The sequence below is a fragment of the Xenopus laevis genome, chromosome 6S, assembly GCF_017654675.1.
Source record: "Xenopus laevis strain J_2021 chromosome 6S, Xenopus_laevis_v10.1, whole genome shotgun sequence".
Taxonomy (NCBI): domain Eukaryota; kingdom Metazoa; phylum Chordata; class Amphibia; order Anura; family Pipidae; genus Xenopus; species Xenopus laevis.
The window spans coordinates 115,375,332-115,392,870 of NC_054382.1; the positions used below are offsets into that span (position 1 = coordinate 115,375,332).

The 17,539-nt window shown below is 41.8% G+C and overlaps 1 protein-coding gene across 1 annotated transcript; it reads left to right on the forward strand.

The window, feature by feature from the left end:
- The first annotated feature begins 5,692 nt into the window (after positions 1–5,692).
- On the forward strand, positions 5,693–16,862 carry rida.S (reactive intermediate imine deaminase A homolog S homeolog). The gene is made up of 6 exons (XM_018223876.2): positions 5,693–5,869; positions 10,469–10,574; positions 11,773–11,827; positions 14,671–14,739; positions 15,315–15,370; positions 16,607–16,862. The coding sequence occupies exons 1-6, from the start codon at positions 5,805–5,807 to the stop codon at positions 16,673–16,675; spliced, it is 420 nt and encodes a 139-aa protein (XP_018079365.1). The 5' UTR covers positions 5,693–5,804; the 3' UTR covers positions 16,676–16,862.
- Positions 16,863–17,539: the final 677 nt, after the last annotated feature.

The following is a 17,539-nucleotide window of genomic DNA, read 5'->3' on the forward strand; positions in this document are numbered from 1 at the left end:
CTCTTCCCAGAGACTATTACCCCACTGCTACCATAGGCACCATCTCTCCCTACTATACCTGCTATCCCACAGTCACACTCCCTTCCCAGAGACTATTATCCCACTGTTTACTACTATGAGCACATCTCTCTACTATACCTGCTATCCCACACCTGCTATCCCACAGCCTACTCCCTTCCCAGAGACTCCAACCCTATACGCACTGTCTCATCCCTGTTACTATAGGCACATCAATCACGCATACTCGTTGACTATCCACTACTATTATCCCACACACCCTGTATTATCAAACTGTTTCCACCTCCATAAGATGCATCTCCCTCTGCTACTTTATCCAGAGACCTATTATCCGCCCCTGTTACAATACTTACTACCTTGCGCCAGAGACTATTCACTAACACCTGTTCTATAGGCTACATACTCTTAACCTACTTACCCTCGGGCTATTGCCGACAGCCACACTCCCTTTCCAGCAGATCTATTATCCCAATGTTACATACCTGGTTAGCGTCAATCATTACTCACCTCTACTATTCCCTCTGCCTAACTACAGCCATACTCCCCTTCCCGAGTAAGATTCATATATCCCAGTTCTTACTATTAGCGAACCATCTCTCCCTACTATACCTGCCTATCCATGAGTCACACTCCCTTCCCAGAGATTATTATCCCACTGTTACTATAGGCACCATCTCTCCCTACTATACCTGCTATCCCACAGTCACACTCCATTCCCAGAGACTATTATCCCACTGTTACTATAGGCACCATCTCTCCCTACTATACCTGCTATCCCACAGTCACACTCCCTTCCCAGAGACTATTATCCCCACAGCTACTATAGGAACCATCTCTCCCTAGTATATCTGCTATCCCACAGCCACAGTCCCTTCCCTGAGACTATTATCCCACTGCTACTATAGGCACCATCTCTCCCTACTATACCTGCTATCCCACAACCACAGTCCTTTCACAGAGACTATTATCCCACAGCTACTATAGGCACCATCTCTCCCTACTATACCTGCTGTCCCACGGCCACAGTCCCTTCCCAGAGATAATTATCCCACTGCTACTATAGGCACCATCTCTCCCACAGCCACAGACCCTTCCAAGAGAGTATTATCTCTAAGAGGCTATTAACCAAATCCTGTTCTTTATTCAGAACAACATACCACCCAGGTAGCATAGGTACAACTTGCTGCCCCTCACTTCCCCTCTTTTGACTCTACTATCTAGCATCACAAATACATTATTTACACTGGTGCTTTGGCCCTTATGCCTACAACCTTAATAACCCTTTACAGGTGTCATTGTGGCATCCTTAGAGGGTCTATGCAATTTAACTTACTGACACATCAAAGATTCCCCGCCACTTTCGACCACACGCTCTGTTTTGGGAAAAATAATAAAGAGTAGTACTTCACACCTACAACTAGCACTCACAGTATTCCATGAAAGTCACCACTGCTTGCCCACCAAATCCATCTCTAATAACATGCCTTCAGCAATTCAATACAGGACTTGTTACCAGTGTCTGTGCTTGTGAGTCTTGATAGAGCTTTCAGCAGAGCAGTGGGGTATGATACATTACTGCAAGTGATTAATTGTTTTAATGTATTTAATAAAATAACGATTTTATGACCCAAGCTGCCTGGTGCTCCGTGAAATCTGCAGTTTTGACATCACATAATCATGGCAGCGCAGTACTTACTGACTAGCACCCTGGGTCAGAGCACTTTTCAGGTTAGCAATTATATTCAATATAAAATTATATTCACTGGGGCAGGGGTATTTGGCACCCCCCTAGTGAATATATAATTTTACTTGTCCTTTAACATATATTGGAACATTAAAGCATTAAAATGACTCTAACTTAAGGAAGTCTGGGTTGGCAAATGACCTGACACACTGGATTGGCCCTGCTTCCAATATGGATGATTAACCTTGATATGATTAAGGCAAAGGTCAATTATACACACAGAATTATTCCAGAATCTGCACACGCAGACGATCACACAGTCCAGATGAAAACTGTTTGAACTATACACAAAAATCTGTGCCCAGCAAAACATGGAACGGAATCAGAATTGATAAGATTCATTAGGATAAGGATTTTTTATATGCAATTCATTTTAGACAATCTGTACCCGATTTATTTTGCGCTGATTTAAACACAAGTAATAGCAACAGGATGCCCTTCTAGGCTGGTCATACACAAACTTTGGCATTGTTTCACCGAGTTGCTAAGAGAGATGATGGTGGGGGTTAATTTTAAGTGACATTCAGACTAAGATTTGGGGAGAATGTCCATTTGTAACCCAAGATAAAGCTGAAAGTTCAGGTTGAAGGATGGTTAGAGCTGTTCTTATTTGTTAAGCTAAGGGGGCCCCTGACCAAAGGTTGGACCTTTGAGGAAGCCTTGATAAGTAAGGCAGGAAGAGGAAACGATTTGTCGCTGAGTGACTAATCTCCCGAAATAGCAGGGTGTGTCTCTGCCATAAAGGTCCAACAATCACTGCTTAAAGCTCACCATAGAAGCGCAGATATAAGTGTACATGGTTTTGTATGACTTTCAGAACATGTGGCGATGTATAATTGTCCTGGTAATTTTCATACCGTGGCGATCGGATGTTTAGTCAAATGGACAGTCTGACATTAATCCTGCAGTTTGAAACGGAATGTTTTCGATAGTGGCATTAAAATGTACGAACAATATCAGAACTTTCGCCACACAACGCATAAAATCTGAACATGTATGGGCAGCTTTAGGATTAGTAACTACTAGGGATGCACCGAATCCAGTATTCGGTACGGGATTCGGCGAGGATTCAGCCTTTTTCAGCAGGATTCGGCCGAACTGAATCCGAATTCTAATTTGCATATGCAAATTAGTGGCGGGGAGGGAAATCACGTGACTTTTTGTCACAAAACAAGGAAGTAAAAAATGTTTTCCCCTTCCAACCCCTAATTTGCAAATTAGGATTCGGATTTGGTTCGGTATTCGGCCGAATCTTTTGCGAAGGATTCGGGGGCTCGGCCGAATCCAAAATTGTGGATTTGGTGCATCCCTAGTAAGAACTCCTTCACCAGGGGTTCTGCTGCAGCATGCAACCTTTGTCTGCCTTCAGCATGGATTTAATGGCTGTTTGGGAGCATGCACTCAATATAAAATACTCCCATGGAATTATCATCTAGTGCAGTGGTCCCCAACCAGTAGTAGCTCGCGAGCAACATGTTACTCCCCAACCCCTTGGATGTTGCTCTCAGTGGCCTCAAAGCAGGTGCTTATTTTTGAATTCCAGGCTTGGAGACAAGTGTTGGTTGCATAAAAACCAGGTGTACTGCCAAACAGAGACTCCTGCTACCAGTTCCGGTAGGTGCTACCAAACAGCTAATAACATCCCTTAGTTGACATCCCCATGGACTTTTTGATGCTTGTGCTGTTCCCCAACTCTTTTTTACATTTTAATGTGGATCACGAGTAAAAAAAGGTTGGGGACCCCTGATCTAGTGCATGGATGTAATGGCTGTTTGTGAGCATGTGCTCGATATAAAATACTACCATGTAATTATTATCATCTAGTGTGTGTGTCCCTTTTTGAGGCAGGGGCCACAAATGCAACCCTGAAACCTTGCATGATACCCATCCCTGCAGTAAATGTGGACCTGTCACCAATAAAAAATGTATAATAAAAGTCCTTTTCAAATTAAGCATGAAATCCAAATTTTATTTTCTATTCATAGCTGTTGTAAACTCATTTAAAAATCTCAGCTGTCAATCAAATATTGCCTGTCCCTCCTCTATACCTTAGGCATAGAGGCGGGGCAGGCAATTACTTTCACTTTCCATTCAGCACTTCCTAGATGTCACTGCTCTCCCCACATTCCCCCTTTCTCTTCACAGTTTAATTGTGTAGCCAGAGCATGGGGATGGACATCAGGTCTCCCATTCTGGTGAACAAACAAGATTCTGAGATGATACAAGACTTGTCTTAATAAGTGTCCACAAAATGGCTCCTGCCTGCTTGCTATATAATAGGACATCCCAGACTGAAGGAAACAAAATTTAGATAATTTATACAGCGCAATTGAAGTTCATTTTGCTTGACTAACGTGATAAAATAGGATTTGGAATATTTTGGGTGACGGGTCCCCTTTAAAGGAAAGCTCAATGGTGGCTACAGCAAACGAGAATATACAGCTGAATATTTGAGTCTGCAACTCTAAATTAAAAAAAAAATCACTTGTTAGTAGGGTTGCCACCTTTTACTAGATTTTTTACTGGCTGGTGGGGGCGGTATCAAAAGGGGTGGAGTGTGATGTCAAAAGGGGCAGGATATGACACAAAAGGGGACGGGTCGTGACATAAAAGGGGGCTGGCCACGACACGGAGAGCTTAAGACGGAGGACAAAAGCTAAATTGACGGGATTGGGGGCAGGCCGAGGGGTCTTTTTGAAGGGTATTACAAATTTACCGGCAGCTACATTGCCGGTAAATTCGTAATACCGGCCCCGGCCTTGGCAGGTGTTTTACCAGCTAGGCCGGTAAAATACCGGCTGGGTGGCAACCCTACTTGTTAGCCGCAGTTTCATACCTACCAACTGTCCTGTTTTTAGAGGAACAGTCCCAACTTTTGGCAGCTCAACCTGCAGTCCCTCATTTGTACTGGAAAGTCCCGATTTTCTCTGTAATGAACAGCCAGAAAAAGAAACAAAGTTTCTAACTTAATTGGCTTTTGGCAGAGTCCAGAACAGCCACAACAGAAGATAAGATACTTTTGTAACAATTTCAAGATAAGCAAATAAGTAATTGTAACAATATAGAAAAGTTAGACTCACAGCTTAAAGGGAAATTCACCTTCCTTAGCAAAACTGTAACCATACCTCCCAACTGTCCCTTTTTCGAAGGGACAGTCCCTCTTTCAACAGCTCAACCTGCAGTCCCTCGTTTGTACTGGAAAGTCCCTATTTTCTCTGCACTGAACAGCCAGAAAAAGAAACAAAGTTTCTCACTTAATTGGCTTTTAGCAGAAAGACCAGAACATCTAACAGGTGCAAATAAGATACTTTGTAACAATTTTGAGACACAAAAAAAAAACAGTTTAGATAAGGAGAAATATTTTCAAAATTTCATAACCTGCCGAATTTTGTAAAATGAACATGGTAATCAGGGGGTGTGGCCACAGAAAGGGGCGTGGTAAAAATGTCGCTGTTCTACGTGCAAAAAATGTTTCCGTCCCTCTTTTTTACTTCCAAAATGTTGGGGGGTATGCTATAATAACTGAAAAAAATTAAAAAAAAACAAATATGTTCAAACTTTCATAACCTGCCAAATTTTGTAAAAGGAACATGGTAATTACGGGGTGTGGTCACAAAAATGGGCGTGGTCAAATAAATTCACCCTGTGCGCCAACTTTTTGTTGGGAGGTATGGCTTACATTTCTCATTAACAGGTTGTGTTCATGAGACAGGGGTATCTTACAGCATTTTACCTATAGAAACTGAGAGATGAACACACGACACCTGAATGAAATAGTTAGCCGATACTTCTCATGTATTGTAAACCTGCGCCTGTTCCCGGGCATTACACGCGGGCAGGAAATGCGTCTCAAGCCTCGGTCTGGGGTTATAATACACCCACTCTGATTGGTAAGAGTGATACGTTTATTTCGGGGCGTGTCCAGCTTGACAGCGCTTGTGAGTTTTGCGCATGCGTTAATGAGTCCACCCATGTGGAGCTTGGTGTTTAGCTGGAGGAGCCTTTAGTTGTGTCAGTCAAGCGCTAGGGCTGTAGGATCATCATGGCTTCAATCGTCAGGAGGATCATCAGCACTGCCAGAGCTCCTGCCGCTATCGGACCTTACAGGTAGCCTCATGCTGATGCTCATTCCCAGTCTACAAGACTAGATTTGCCAAATGATACTTCTCTCCGGGAACAGCTTCTTTCCTTTAATGATTTGTATGAAAGTATCTGTAGCCACGGAATACACAAGAGCAATTCATTTTTGAGAGAGAGCGTGAGAGTTGTAGTTCAGTAGCATAGACTGACAGCCATTTAAAGGGGTGGTTCGCCTTTAAGTTCACTTTTAGTATGTTTTAGATTTGTTCTAGATATAATTCTAAGCAACTTTTTAATTGGTCTTCATTATTTATTTTGTGTAGTTTTTAATGATTTTCTTTCAGCTTTCTTTCAGCTTTCAAATGGGGGGTCACTGACCCTCTTCTAAAAACAAATGCTCTTTAAGGCTAAACTTTTATTGTTATTGCTACTTTTTATTAACCGTCTTTCTATTCAGGCCTCTCCTACTCATATTCCAGTCTCTCATTCTAATCAATGCATGGTTGCTAGGGTAATTTGGACCCTAGCAACCAGATTGCTGAACTAACAGACTGCAAAATAAAAAGCTAAATATCTCAAAAACCACACATAATAAAAATGTAAACCAAATTCAAATTGTCTCACAATATCACTCTCTTCATCTTACTAAAAATTAACTCAAAGGTGAACAACCTCTTTAATATCAGCTTCATCATACTGAAATAAGACATTTTCTAAATTTAAAGGGGTGGTTCACCTGTAAGTTAACTTTTGGTATGTTATAGAGTGGCTAATTCTAAGCAACTTTTCATTTGGTCTTCATTATTTATTTTGTGTAGTTTTTAAATGATCTGCCTTTTCCTCTGAACTCTTTCTAGCTTTTAAATGGGGGTCGCTGACCCTTATCTAAAAATGAATGCTCTGTAACTTTTATTGCTACTTTTTATTAATCGTCTTTCTATTCAGGCCTCTCCTACTCAATATACTACTGATACAGTCTCTTATTCAAATCAATGCATGGTTGCTAGGGTAAATTGGACCCTAGCAACCGGATTGCTGAACTGGCAGTCTGCAAAATTAAAAACTAAATATCTCAAAAGCCACACATAATAAAAAATGTAAACCAATTGCAAATTGTTTAAGAATATCACGCTCTACATAAGGGCTGCCATCAGGGGGGGACGGGGGGACAAGTGTCCCGGGCATGAAGGGGGGCCCGGCAGTGCTGCATTTTTGAAAGAGCTGGGCCCCCCTTACGAGCGCCGAAGCCTGCATCCATCTGCGAAGTCCCGAACAGCCGAGATGCGGAAGTGCCGAACAGCAGAAGGACCCGAAGCCACAAAAACAGCCAAACTCTCGAAGCGGCGAAAAGACCCAAAGTTACGAAAATAGCCGAAGTCCCGAAGCTGCGAAAAGACCTGAAGTCACGAAAACAGCCGAAATTGAAGACCTGAAGCGTCGAAAAACCCAAAGTCACGAAAACAGCCGAAATTTAAGTCCTACAGCAGTGAAAAGACCCAAAGTCACGAAAGGAGGTGAAGTCCTGAAGCCACGAGTTCAATTCTACTGAACACAAATTTGTGTTTATTTTTTTTTTTTTTAATCCCCTGGCCACCAATGTATTATTTTAATATTCTATAGGCCCTGCCACCAATGTTTTTATAAAAAATATTTTTTTGGGTCCCCAATTTTTTTTAACTCCTAAGGGGGGCCCTGACGCCAATGTTGTTTTAAAAAAAATTTTTTGGGGCACCAATTTTTTTTAACTTGTAAGGGGGACCCTGGCGCCAATGTTGTTTTAAAAAATATTTTTTGGGGCCCCAATTTTTTTTTTAACTTGTAAGGGGGGCCCTGGCGGCAATGTTTTTTTTTTTTAACTTATAAGGGGGCCCTGACCATCAATAGCTTTTTATAACTTGTGTGTGTGGGGGGGGTTACTTTTTTAGCGCTGATGTCTGTGTGGTCTTTTAACTGTGATGTGGAGTGGGTAAGATCTGAGGTGGCGCTTTGGCGACAGTGTGGGTGGGGCCCAGGGGGAACCAAAAATTTTGTTGTACGGATCCCGTTATTTCTAATGGCGGCCCTGTCTACATCATATTAACAGTTAACTCAAAGGTGAACAACCCCTTTAATATAGTAAATATTCTGAACTGTTTTTGAAATAAACAAGTTACTCTGCACTCTCCTCCTCTGATCATTTGTTTCTTTTCATTCTGTCTTCATGCTGGAGTTGGTTGTCAGATTTTGAATGACAGTTGAATCCAATAAATCTTTTAGGGGGGCGGGAATCCTTTAGCCAAAAAGACTGGTTAGACATCAGTCTATCAAAATACACATAAATCCTGTTTATATGCAGGATTTGTACCAAAGTAAGTTATTTTGTTTGTGCTGAAGTCAGTTATCTGAGTGAGCTCTAATATATCTGATAGGAAATGAAGCCCCCCCTAAATGATACATTGGATCTGTCAATGAAAATCTGACACTGAACTGCTGCATGAAGACAGAATGAAGAGAAACAGATGTTGAGAGAGGAATAGTGAAGACAAACTTGATTATTTAAAAAATGATACAGAATTTTTAATTGATTATATTTAGAAAGTTTTTTATTTCAGTATGACGAAGCTTTTATAAAATTAAAATTTTTGCGATAGTTCCCCTCTAAGTAAATCCAACAGGATTGTTTTGGCACCGGTATGGATTCATGAAGCTTCGTTATCATCAAGTACTGTTTTATTATTACAGAGGGAAAAGGGAATAATGTTAAAAAGAAAAAAAAATTGAATTTGCTTAAAATGCACTCTGTGGGAGATGGGCTTCTGGATAAAAGGCTTCTGGATAAGGAATCCTATATTATGTCAGCGTTTTATGCATGTGTTCTGTGAATGCATTATTGTTGTTGTAGTTCCATAATTGCTCTTGGAATGGGTTAGTGAAACCTAGTTCTCAGTGGCCCCCATTAAAGCACACGCTTCAGCACTCGTTTAATGTTCAGAGATGTTTCTGTGGGTTGCAGTTCTGCTGGAGCTCTAACTGCTGTTATAGCGCTAGGTAGCTGGTGTCTTTATATTAACTAGGAGTTGTGTAATCACATATTCCATGCAGTGGTGTAACTAGATGTTACTGGGCCCCACAGCAAATTATTTTTCAGGCCCCCAAAATGTCTAGAGATTGACCTGTTTTACCAACATTTATTGAAATTGTGTTGAATTAGGGCCTCATGGGGCCCCTATACCTTTTGGGCCCCCCAGCAGCCGCATGATCTGCTTCCTCTGTAGTTACGACCCCTTATTCTGTGCATGATCAAAATGCCCAATGGCATTTCAGTTGGGTAACACTAAAGTCTTCTGACTGAATATATAAAAACACAGGGGGTGTTGTCCTCTTCATCCAATCAGATCTGAGCCTGACTGGGCCCTCCCGCTGGTATTCTATAGATGTGTTTGCTGGCATGTTTTAAAAACTGCCAAAATATATAACTGCAGGGTTATTGAATTCTAAAAATAACAATCCCTGCATTTTCATCTACCAGAAATGCCATGAATCTGATTTATGTTAATATCGAATAGTTGAATAGTCGAACGATTTTTAGTTCGAATCCTTCGATTCGAAGGTCGAACTAGCCCATTCGATAGCCCAAAAAACACTTTGAAATTCGAAGTTTTTTTACTTCGAATCCTTCATTTGAAGCTAGTGAATCGGCCCCTAAATGTTGCAAAATTGTAACAGTTTAGAATCTGCACCTGAATTACTGAGCTGCCAGACTCGAACACCAGAGACAGGGACTTTCAACTTTAAACTTGGATTTTGTAAAAATGGTAAAAAATAAAGAATGAAAAGTAATTGAAAAAAGTATTTATTTCTGGGGAACAATCTGAAAACTGAACTGAAAAAGTGTTTGGAAGGTGAACAACCCCATTAAATGTGCTTGTTCAACACACACTCCTTGCTCTTCCAACTTGGTACCAGGTCTGCACTGGGGCTCAAAATAGGCCCTGGCATTTCAAGAAACGGGGGCCCAACCAGTTCCCCAGCAGCCCAATAAATAGTGACTGTCTATGGCATCTTACAGCAGCCCCTCTGGCATTTGTCAGAACTCCCAGTCCGGCCCTGCTTTATACTGCTGCCTGCCTTCTGTCCCAAATTGTGCGCTGTCCATTGGTCTTGGAAAATTGAGTGAAATGGCACTATGCATCAATCATTTTGTATGGTAAGTAAATGACCCCTGTTATCCCCAATGAGGCTGGAAACCGTTAGTGCAGTTTTCTCTTTGCGGGGAGAAACAAAATGTTACTTGTTCCGTTGTCCTAAATCATCTTTTCACAGCAGACCTATGAATGCCATCTGCAGCTTGGCAGTGGAGAAAATGCCTTTCTGCTTCCTTCCACCCTGTCTTCAGTAGGCAGCATTCACATGTCCGTGTACACATGGGGCAGATTTTGGTGTGAAAATATAGGCTTTTGTGTTTTTATGCCAAAATCAGACAGTAAATCGCACACACCGATAAGAGAAGACACGACATGTGCCACTAGCTAAGATTTCTCCAAGTTTCCATGTTTCTGTATTTCACAAGTTTATTTTGCCTTAGGGTAACTTATTTCACTGTGTTTTTCACTAGAGCAATTACCTGGATTTTATTCTGTTTTTCAGCCAAGCTGTGGTGGTGGATAAGACCGTGTATGTGTCTGGGCAGTTGGGCATGGACCTGTCAAGTGGGCAGCTTGTTGCAGGAGGAGTCAAGAATGAAGCCAAACAAGTAAGGGAAAGGCAGACAACTGCTAACTTACTTACCAGTGAGCACTGAAAATGATTAATAATACAATACAGTAGAACCCCCATTTTACGTTTTTCAGGGGACCAGAAAAAAAAAGGTGTAAAATCAGGGAAATGTATTATGCATAATATATAGGTGGGACCATAAAACAACAATGTAAAATGAGCGGGAAACTTCAAATCAGGGGATGTAAAATGGGGGTTTAACTGTATATCAAATCCAGTTCTGTTAAATGATAAAGTTGCTAGAGAAGTGAGTAACGAAGGAGCAGCATGTAGTATAGGACAATGTATATCCCCCAATCGCTTCTAATATATGCATGGCTGACAACTGAAGCAATACTGCATACACAGAGACAGGCCTTCGGGTACAAATCCAGGGCCCATGGTGCATTCTGGGCAAAAAAAGGTGACACTTTGCACTTTTGTACAGTTTTGCAAGTTAAAAAGACACAGCACAGTGTAACCTTCACCAGTGTAGTCTGTTAAACATGTCGACTGGTGGGGAAGAGGTTGCTGGAATAAAAATGTGCAGAATAAATAAACATTTGATTTTACAGTATAACTATTTCATGGCATAATCATTGCATTGTGATTTTATTAAATGCAAAGGGAGTGAATAATTCGTATGTGCAAAAGTGTTACTAAAAGTATGGATTTAGTACAGGGCAACTCAGGCCTGGACTGGGAGTCAAAATAGGCCCTGCCATTCCAAGTACGCAGAGGCCCAAACAGCCTCCTACCAGCCCAAACAGCCCTCAACCAGCCCACTCTATGGTAACTTTCTATGGAACCATACAGCAGCCCTTCTGGCATTTGCCAGAACCCACAGATTGCCAGTCCGGGCTTGGGGCAACGTGTAGGTTCTTATGAAATGTTAGTGAATTCTCAGACAACCTTTGGGTCTGGTTACCAGTAGCTTTGCTAGGGAAAACTTATCATGCAGGGTACGGAAATACTACAAAGGGTTATCGCATGTGTCTGTCTCTAATATAATCTCTAATTTATCACTTATATATAATAATAATAATAATGTAAAATATAATATGATCTCTTATCTAATCTGATATAAAACTAAGGCTGAGGTTGGAAATTCATCATTGTGACCTTTGGAATGGTTCTTCTGATTTCTACATCAGCTATTAACTGTGATTTCCCTTCCCTCGTACATGTTTTTTCAGGCCTTGGTGAATATGGGAGAGATTCTGAAAGCTTCAGGGTGTGATTACAGCAATGGTAAACTGCTTTAGCTTTCCATTCAATTCAAATACTAACCAATAGATTCTTGTTATGCGCGTGGCCTCAGTATGGCAGCTTCCGCGTCACTTCGTAGCTCACACCCCTGGGAGTGGCGTATATACAGGTGCGTTTTTTTGTCTGTTTGATTGAAATATCATTATCATGTTTTAGGCAACTAAAACTTATTGATATCACTCAGACCTGGCTTTATTCTAAAGGTGGCCATACATGTAGAGATACGCTCGTTTGGTGATTTTGCCAAACAAACGGATCTCTCCCTATGTGTTCACATTGAGGTGGGCGATATCGGGCTAATCAGGTCATGGGCCCTAGGGCCCAACGATCGGACCATAATGCTGCCAATACAGGCGGTCAGATTGCGAGGCCGCATCTACGAACAGATGCGGCTGCGTTCCGACGGGATTTTTAACCCAACCTGATCAGCCAGATATCGATCGCGGAAGCCCGCCGGAGGGCCCCACACACGGGCCAATAAGTTGCCGAATCGGTCTGTCGTCCGCTTTTATCGGCCCGTGTATGGCCACCTTAAGGCTTGTGCCAGACTTTGTGGATCTCTGTCTGTGGAGAAATGCAGGCCGAGAATCCCCTCCTTCGCTGCTGCTCCATGTGCCAAAACACTTTATCTGCCTGAACCCAAGCCGAGGTAATGTATTTAGGTGCAGACACGGAGGATTTTGGCGCAAAATCTCTTGTTTCACCACAGAAAGCCATTGTGTCTGTCTGCACCTGAGGCAGTGTATTTGGGGGCAGGCACATCGAGCAGCAGCGGAGGAGGTCTTCAGACCAAGATCCACAACGTCTGGCACTAGACTATGGGGCTGACCTCCATTAAAGGAGAAGGAAATTCCCTGGGCGCAAAAACCCTCCCCTGTGTTGCCCCCCCCTCCTCCCCCCTGGCCTACCTGTCAAGCCGGGCAAATGCCCCTAACTTGTTACTCACCCCTCTGCGCAGGTCCTGTCCACGGAGTACACAGGCGCCATCTTTTCCCAAGCGGTCTTCTTCCTGCTTTGACCGGCGTTTTTGGCGCATGCGCAGAAGGAGCACTTACCTGTACGGATCTACTGCGCATGCGCCAAAAGTCACAAAGTTTTCCGATTTCACTTCGTGACATTCAGCGCATGCGCAGTAGATCCGTACCGGTAAATGCTCCTACTGCGCATGCGGAGAAGATGGCGCCTGTGAACTCCGTGGACATACCTGCGCAGAGAGGTGAGTAACAAGTTAGGGGCATTTGCCCGGGGGGACAGGTAGGCCAGGGTGGAGGAGGGAGGGGGGCAACACAGGGGAGGGGGGAGGGATTTTTGCGCCCAGGGGGTTTCCTTCTCCTTTAAGGACAGCGAGTATGTGCTTCTATTGGTACTTTTGTGCGCACCTTACTTGAAATGGAGGATAAAGCACCAAGGGAAACCATGGGGTAAATCGTGGGGGTTCTATATGAATATTTTAGACCAAGTTGTCCGATTATCTTCCCATGTATGAGGCCCTCCGACAGGGCTACCCAACCGATGTCTGGCCAAAAATTGGTTAGATTTCAATCAGGCAGGTTTGATTTTCACTTCGAATCGAGGACTGAATATTGATGCTGTCCTCCCTTATTCCGGTCCTTAGAGCTCAACGATTGGATTAGCCCAATACTGCCCACCTTTGATGGACATATCGGGGGAAAGATCCCTTCATTTGTCGACCTTGCCAAAGATTGGATCTTATAATGTATGGCCACCTTAATTTAAACTGCATAAAAGATGACATACACTGGGTAATACTATGCATTATCTTTCTGATAAGCCCTCAGGCCAAACAGATATTTACTAGGGATGCACTGAATCCATGATACGGTTCAGGGGTTCTGCCTTTTTCAGCAGGATTCGGCCGAATCCTTCAGTCCGGGCAATCCGAATCCTAATTTGCATATACAAATTAGGGACGGGGAGGGAAATCGCGTGACTTTGTGTCACAAAACAAGGAAGTAAAAAATGTTTTCCCCTTCCCATCCCTAATTTGCATATGCAAATTAGGACTCGGTTTGGTATTCATCCGAATCTCTGGCGAAGGATTCGGGGTTCGGCCGAATCCTAAATAGTGGATTCGGTGTATCCCTAATATTTACATTGCAAGTGGCCATAAATGGTATGACTGCCTTCTTGTTCTGTCCAGTTGGGCTGCCAGCTCATAAAATTGGAACCACAGGGAGCAAAGAGATGCAGCTGCTATTCTACAATTGCTTATCTTTCATTGCATTAGGACAGGGATCCCCAACCTTTTGAACCCATGAGCAACATTCAGAAGTAAAAGGAGTTGGGGAGCAACGCTAGTATGAAAAATGTTCTTGGGGTGCCATATAAGTACTGTGATTGGTCATTTGGTAGAACTTATGTGGATTGTCAACCTATATTGAGGCTCTGTATGGTTTTTATAGAACCAAACTTGCCTCCAAGCCTGGAATTCAAAAATAAGCTCCTACTTTGAGGCCACTGGGAGCAACATCCATGGGGTTGGAGAGCAACATGTTGCTCGCGAGCTACTGGTTGGGGATCACTGCATTAGGAGATGAACTTTTGAAATGTCTGATCGACCGATATCCATAGTACAAAGCTATTGGTCAGGATGTTGCACCAATATGCACACGTATAGTTGCTCTTGAAGTTGGATTGTCATTGTGATTAAAAATCCACCAGAATATGAAGTTCAATAAACCATTTCTGGGCATTTAATACTCCATGTAATGTTCCAACATCTGTGAAGCTGGATCAGTGTATTTAATGTGATGTATTTTATTGGCTGCAATTATTCTTCATTGATTCAAACTCTTTAATTTCAGTCGTGAAAACAACCGTTTTACTGGCTGACATCAATGACTTTAATGATGTTAATGATGTTTACAAGCAATGTAAGTACTGACAAGGGTTGCACTGTATTTTAAATATTGCTGGGCCTACACACTGCTATGCATACAACCCACAATCCTGCTTGCATACATAACCCCCATACATATTCGTGTGGGTATGAGCAACCTGATTGGTTCTGCCTGTGGAAATTAAGATATATGAGGATTATTTACTAATATAGGGGTCTAATTGTACCAGTGCAATTGTTGGACTGCGGCACCGGGGAAAAAAACCTTGTGGGCACTGCCCTTTACCAGCCCTGGTGACCCAGCCCACCTGGAGCAAAGTCTCTCCCCCGTTCGGACACGGTAGTGGCAAATTAAGGGGGACTCGGGTGCCAATATCATCCCATGTCATTTGCTTTGATCAGTCTACTACAAGTTAAAAAAAAATGAAAGCACCGATCTAATTGTAGCGACTGTGTTGGTAAATCAGCTCTTTGTGTATTTAAAAGTTGATCACACCTTGTACTGTCATAATATTTTATACAGATACAGAAATTGTTCTTCATTATGAATTTTAACTGAAACGAAAAACATTTCTCTAAAAGTTCTAATTTGATGTATTTTGGTTTCAGTTTTCCAATGTAATTACCCAGCAAGAGCAGCGTTTCAGGTTGCTGCATTGCCAAGGGTAAGTACTTTTTTTATTTATTTTTTTTTTGGATGAAATGAAAAGTTAGAGTCACACGCTGCTTGCATTTACTGGTTTTTTTTTTTTGGTGGGGGGGCCATGCTTAAATAAATTGTAAGTATACCTCACAAATATGTCACCAGTGGAAGTGGAATATCTGGAAGTTACTGGGCCCCACAGCAGTATCATTTTATCTGTGGATTCTGGCAAATGCCACCGGTGTTGCTGTAAAATGCCATAGGCAGTGACTATTTGTTGGGCTGTTTGGGGGCTCTTTGGGCCTCTCTGCTCTTGAAATGCCGGGTCCTATTTTAAATGCCCAGTCCAGGTGAGGGCAGGACAGTATGCCAACAGCGTAGTATTTACATTTAGAGGTTTAAGCTTGTAGTACAGAGAAAAGCATGTTGCTTAGCAATGAACTGTTCCTGAACAAACTCAAGGCAGGGAAAGAGTTTAAAGGAACAGTTCAGTATAAAAATAAAATAAGTAAATACTGTAGATAGGCTGTGCATAATAAAAAATGTTTCTAATATGGTTAGTTAGCCAAAAATGTAATGTATAAAGGCTGGAGTGACTGGATGTAGAACAGAACAGAACACTACTTCCTGCTTTGCAACTCTCTTGGTTTCCATTGATTGGTTACCAGGCAGTAACCAATCAGTTACTTGAGGGGGGCCACATGGGACATAACTGTTGCTTTTGAATCTGAGCTGAATGCTGAGGAACAATTGCAAACTCACTGACCCGTTATGTCCCTTGTGGCCCCCTTCAAGTCACTGACTAACTCGGATTTAGAGAGCTGAAAAGCAGGAAGTAGGATTCTGTCTATTATGTTAGACATCCAGTCACTCCAGCCTTAATATATTACAGTTGTGGCTAACTAACTTTTTTTATTTGCACTGCCTATCTATTTACCCAGTTTTTATTTTTATACTGAACTGTTCCTTTAAGGCTGCTGTTAATAAGGGACATTTAGACAAATGATTTAGGTATTCTTACCATACCAGATTAAATAAGCTTTCCCCAAACTGCACTTGGCACTTGCTACACAAGACTCCCCTAGCAGAATATAACAGTGGGATGGGTGTGCTGCCAGTTTCAGTTGCATAAACCTAATTGCATGCACATATAATATTTACTTTATTTTTCGCTTGTATGTGTGTACATGTCTGGGCGCAGAAACTTTTTTTTTAAGGTTAGTTTTTCTTTACTTATTTTGTTCCTGTCTTTTAATAGGGTGGAAGAGTAGAGATTGAAGCCATCGCAGTCCTGGGACCGATAACAGAAATTTCCCCGGCATTATAAGTGACTCCCGCGGCTTTCATCTAGTTATTCCATAGCATTTAGTAGAAACCTATTTTTCCCTCTACATTTTCTAATGGTACACTGTACAGGCCTTAAACTACCTGTGAGATGTTTTCTGATTCTGTAGGGCACCACTAAGGGCATTTTGCTACTACTGTATTTATAATAAAATAAAATAAAAGAGTAATCTATGTTCTTACATGCCTCTTTGCGCTGACTAGGTTTCCTTCCCCTTTAAAAGAAAATGCTTTACACATTTATCTTTATTGCTAATTTTTATTACTCATCTTTCTATTCGGGCCCTCTCCTATTTATATTCCAGTGTATTATTCAGATTGATGCATGGTTGCTAGGGTACCTTGGACCCAAGCAACCAGATTGCTTAAAATGCAAATTAAAGAACTGCTGAATAAAAAGCTAAATAACTCAAAAACCACAAATAATAAAAATTGCAAATTTCCTCAGAATATCACTCTCTACACCATACTAAAAGTTAACTCGAAAGTGAACCACCCTTCAAATGAATGGAATAAATATGCACTTGGTGAATGGGGTCAGCAACACAACGTCCTGGTTCCTAGATTTTCCATTTAGTGGAGGTGTCAAATTCCAATCTTGGGTTGTGATACAGAATTCATGCCATTACAAAATCGGAAAAAAAAAATGTAAAAAGAAAATGTTGATACAGAGTTTGCACTTCTGCGCAGCAATCTTATAATAGAGAGATTAATCATACAGCACTGGAAAGGCCTGTGCCAGAAAATTAAACCTATTTGTACAGTCCCTCTAGTGATCAAAAGCCACAATTGCAGACATAAAAAAAAAAGTTCGTTGCATTTTAAGGACATTTTAAGCAAAACTGAA

What these genes read in the sequence shown, in the direction of transcription:
- rida.S (XM_018223876.2), top strand. Translation starts at nt 5,805, where the DNA reads ATGGCTTCAATCGTCAGGAGGATCATCAGCACTGCCAGAGCTCCTGCC. An exon ending in TCAAGAATGAAGCCAAACAA is followed by an intron (nt 10,575 to 11,772) that starts GTAAGGGAAAGG and finishes ATGTTTTTTCAG; the next exon opens with GCCTTGGTGAATATGGGAGA. An exon ending in AGGTTGCTGCATTGCCAAGG is followed by an intron (nt 15,371 to 16,606) that starts GTAAGTACTTTT and finishes GTCTTTTAATAG; the next exon opens with GGTGGAAGAGTAGAGATTGA.